This window comes from Vitis riparia, chromosome 4 (genome assembly GCF_004353265.1).
Source record: "Vitis riparia cultivar Riparia Gloire de Montpellier isolate 1030 chromosome 4, EGFV_Vit.rip_1.0, whole genome shotgun sequence".
Classification (NCBI taxonomy): Eukaryota; Viridiplantae; Streptophyta; class Magnoliopsida; order Vitales; family Vitaceae; genus Vitis; species Vitis riparia.
In genome coordinates, this window is record NC_048434.1 from 22046189 (window position 1) to 22051346 (window position 5158).

At 33.1% G+C, this 5158-nt stretch overlaps 1 protein-coding gene across 1 annotated transcript; it reads right to left on the minus strand.

Moving 5' to 3' along the window:
* Nucleotides 1-2257, minus strand: LOC117912706 (monooxygenase 2-like). The gene is made up of 5 exons (XM_034827392.1): nt 1951-2257; nt 1548-1611; nt 1257-1422; nt 907-1135; nt 1-713 (listed from the first exon to the last, which is right to left on the minus strand). Exons 2-5 carry the CDS (start codon nt 1595-1597, stop codon nt 163-165), a joined length of 996 nt encoding a protein of 331 aa, XP_034683283.1. The 5' UTR covers nt 1598-1611; nt 1951-2257; the 3' UTR covers nt 1-162.
* Nucleotides 2258-5158: the final 2901 nt, after the last annotated feature.

Consider the following 5158-nt stretch of genomic DNA (forward strand, 5'->3'; position numbering starts at 1 on the left):
ATCTTCAACAAATTTATATGTTTTATTACACTCTTATTGTCAACGTGGGTGTACGCATGTAGTAAAACTGGAACAAACTACATAACAGAAGGGCTAAAACAAACACACACACGCACAAAAAAAAAAAAAAAAAATGATGCGAAAATAATAAATGAAATGAAGCTACTGAGGTTTATTTTGTTCATTCAATAGAGGGAGCTTCCCACAGTCATAATCTGCCACACCAACAAGCCTCTTGAAAATAAACCCATAGAATATCACGTCTCTGAACAACTTCATCCACCATCCATCTCCACCTGACTGCGCCAACCCTGACATATATGACCCCGTTATCAACCTAGTTGTGCGCCACCTCCTTTCCTTCACGTACCCCTCTATGGCTCTGGCCACCGCTCCCGGCACCAGCCTTCCGTTATCAATGAATGAGTTTCCGATGTGGCGGCCTAGGACAACTGCGTCCTCCAGGGCTGAGCAGCCACCCTGGCCTAGGTCAGGGGTCATGGGGTGCATGGCATCACCTGCCACTGTCATCGTCCCTTTGCTTACATTTCCAAAAATGAGGTGCCATGGAAGTCTCATTAACAGTGGAGCCCATGTCAAGGTAGAAAGATCGCAGTGGCGGACCACTTCAGCGTATATCGGAGGGAAGTTCTTAGCAAAATTCTCAATCACTTGTCTTTGTATTTGTTCTGGGTCTCTTGCCATGGCCTCACCTGAAATCAAAATGATATCACTTCCGTTTATAAGGCATAGACTACAATGTGAGTTATGTCATGAACAAAAAATCACCAGCAAAGCCCAAAAATGTTACAGGCCCTGGAACTGCCACTATATCTTTGAGGACTGTAATGGGCTGAATTTTACTCAAAGATAGTGGCATAAAGTGGTGGCGATGACAAAACCTACCTTTAGGAGTAGATTTGAAAGTGATGAACCAGTAAATCTCTTTATCATTAAGAGGGACAATGCCAGCCCTTATGCCCACATCCACAAATTGCTGCACTTCATCACCCATCCCATGACCCTCTGGAAACACCGCCATCCCACGCACAGCCGATCGACCCGACTTCACCGGCTCGGCCAGTCCCAATTTACGAGCCACAAACGAGTGCACCCCATCACAGCCTATCAAAACCTGTAACACCCAAAAATGAAAATTCTGGCAAAAAAAAATGAAGAATCTATAGTAATCACCATTATGTGATAAGCGGATGAGTCAATGAATATGGGGTTCAGCGTGGGCTGATGTTAAATACCTTGGTTGTAATCACAGTTCCATCTTCCAAGCGAACAGTATATGGACCTTCTTGGGCATGGGCTTCAATGGAGATGGGCTTGGATGAGAATCGGATTGAGTTGCTTGGCAGCTCCTCTGCTAGACTCTCCAGCAACGCCTTGCGATGTACTGTGATAGGTCCATCTCTGATCCAGATTTTACAACCAATCAAATAATATATATATATATATATATATATATAGATACGCTAAAAATCCCACTTTTCACTATCCTATAAATAGGAGTCATTTAATTTTGAGCAGCCTCACACCTATTCGTTTCCAACGAGGGAGACTTCTTGGACAGTTCCAGTGGCAACATTTGTTACGTACTTCCTGTCATAAACAAAAACATTAATTAATAATAAGCGCAACAACTTCTTATAAATTTTTTTTTTTTTTAATAAAATCTGTTTCTGTAATGAAGAAAGAAACAAATGCTATATGATTCATCACACATTACCATTAGCCCAGCGCATACCAAATTCTGCCAATTTCAATATCAAATCAAGAATCTACACCTACTCACAACTCGCAAGTCGGTATTAATGCTAGAATTCAGTACGTATCAAAGGAAAAAAAAACATACAGCAAAACATATACTGATGCTATAGATTATGGAATTATTTCTTATACACATAAAATAACTGGTATGTCTGGAATTTGCAAACTTACATAGGAGGGAGAGACTGAGAAAGAATAAAAATCAGACTTTTTGCGGACGGCATAGCGGGGAGTAAGTTTATGAGCGACGCCCAGGGCATCAAGAGCGAGCCAAGCATTTGGGAAGAGGAAGAGAATAGCACCAGTGGCTCGGAGGCCATCAGATTTTTCTAACACCAATGCTGTAATCCCCACTCTTTTGAGCGCCACTGCCGTGGCCAGCCCAGCTATTCCTGCCCCCACTATAACTATTTCTTCCTCCGGTACCATCTTTTCCTTGTCTCTCTCACTTCTCTTTAATTTTCTCTCCTGCATAATCACACCTCTCAACATGTTCTGTCCTTACATACACATGCAGATAATTAAGCTTGGGCTGCACGAATCGTTATATTTGACCAAAGGGGGGTTATTCTACTGTTTGATGCAAGACAAGAAGGACACGGAAGGTGTAATGGGACTGACAAGAGCATCTATACAGTTTTAATTTGATCTCTTGCCGACCTCAATTAATAGCGGTGGGCCACCATTGTTTTTTTTTTTGGTTTTTGGTTTTTTGTTTTGTTTTTAGCATTAGTCAATCTAGGATTGGAACTTGGATAGTTTGCTTGGGATGTTGGCCAATCTAATTAGAATTAGAATTAAGAAACAATCAGTACAACCATATCTATGATACAAGGTACTTAACCCAAAGATAACTCAACCTTATATTTTTTAGACTTAAATTAAATTCAAATTGGTCAAATTAAACTTAAGTTCATGGGATTAATATGAACAGGTTAAACCCATGTTGATCAGATTAAACTCGAGTTGAAGACTCAAGTTGATTTGATTGTATGATTCAAAATCCATTCATAATGGATTTTTTTTTTAAATTTCTATATATTTATATCAAAATTTAAAAAATAAATAAGACAAAATTTCAAGATAATAATTAAAAAGAAAAAATAAACTTATTTATATTTGTGAAGAAAAAAAATATAATCATAATTGGATATTTTTCTTTAAAATCTAAAATAAATAAATATCATTATATATAGAAGAAACATTAAATCATGTTTAGGTTAGATTTAGGTTGTTTGAACGTTAGCCCAAACCCTACCCAAATTGAGTTTGAATCGAGAAAACTTGGTGAACCCAAGTATTAAAAATGTTTATCTAAGTTTGTCCAAACATGGGGTTAGGTTTGATTCAATTTGTCCAACTTGTACTCCTAAGTCTAACATGCCATCAATAGTCTCAATTCCCTCAAGTCAATTCCTTCAATGAAATATATTTCTTTTATAAAAAGGAATATTTATACTTGATTTTAATTACATTCCTTGTCTTATTTTTTAATTATTTTATAAAAAAATATATTAATAAATTTATACATGAATGCCACTAGGTTTTTTCCTCCATATTTTTTTCTCCTCCATATTTTTTTCTCACATTTTTTAAGAACCAAACATAGTCTTATAGAATATATATATATATAAGTCAATATGAATAGTTTTATAAATATTTTATGAAAAAAGTTGTGAGAGAGATAAATTTGTAAGCACAATAGGTGGTGAATATGAAATGTGAGAAAATGTGAGAAGCACCTTGTGAAGTACCCTTGTTCTATCAGGTGTGCATGTGAGAAAGTGTGAGAGATACTCGATGGTTGTTAAGAGCTTATGGTTCATAATGGAGATACAAAAAGTGAGCAAAAGTTAAATATTTCAAGATCCAATTGTTGCATTTATTTCTATTCTCTATTATATAGCGAAATTTTCTTTTTCATCCATGGAGGTTGACATAATTGACCAAATCAAACCTTGTATGATTTGTCGATGATTTTATTTTTATGTTCTTCTTGTCAACATGTTTGCATCAAGGCTTCCACATGCCTAACATAAGAGAGCTTGTCTTGCTGGTCTTGAGTTGTCTTGCTCCTACCTACAAATTGCTCTAAAAGTCTTCAAGTTCATAAATGACACATTTTCTCTATTTGAGTTTGAGTTGTATAAGTAACTCATAGGTGTAGGGAAATTTCCTAGTCCATCCTAACATGATACTCAAGTTTTAGTGTTAGTGTTTAGAACTCACAGGCTATAAAACTTATAATATTTATGTATTTCATAATAAAAAAATACTCATGTTGGTTTTGATAGATCTCAATTCAAAAGTAGAGTAATATATCTCTATATTTGTTTCGAAGTAGCAAATCCTATCACAATTAGCAAATATAGACTTAACATTTCATAAAATTAATATGTTTGATAGAGGTCAAGTTGATTAGGTTGCATGATTCAAAATTTTAGAATTTTTTTAAATTTCTATATATTTATACCAAAAATTAAATAGTAAATAAGACAAAATTTCAAGATAACAATAAAAAAAAACTTATATATCTTTCTAAAATAAATTAAAAAGTATATGATATCATCATAATTTGATATTTTTATTTGAATATGAATATTATTATATAAGATATAAACACTATAAATATTATAAAAATATTAAATCGTGTTTGAGTTAACCTTAGGTTATTTGAACCTTGGCCTAAACCTGACCCAAATTGAGCTTGGATTGAGAAAACTTGACTCAAGCTCAATCCGAGTATTGAAAATGTTTACCTAAGCTCGCCCAAACATTGAGTTAAGTTCGGACCAACCCATCCAAATTACACTCCTAAACCTAAAAGGTCATGAACAGTCTCAATTCCTTGAATAAAATTTTATTCAATTCCTTCAATGAAATATATTTCTTTTATAAAAAGAAATATCTATATGTGATTGTAATTACATTCCTTTTCTTATGTTTGAATTATTTTATAAAAATAAATATTAATAAACTTATACGTGATTGCAATTAGATTGTTTAGATTATATTTAGTTATCATAATGTTCTAAAGAAAAAGAAATATTAAGGAAAATGATTTCTTATATTGAATTGTATTATAAAACTGAGAAAAATTAAATATAATTAAAATACAAAAAACTTATACATTTTTAAATTATTTAATTTTTATATAAAAAAAATTAAAATAAGTTAAATGAATTTGAAGCAGTATATAGAAATAATTTATAATTGATTTTAAATTTATTTTATATTTTCATTATCTTTTTCATTCCTCTTATTTTTCCTTCCTATTTTCTTTCATTCATATTTTTTCTCACATTTTTCAAGAACCAAACATAGTAGTCTTATAGAATTTTTAAAAAAAAAAGTCAAGAGAAATATTTTTATAAATATG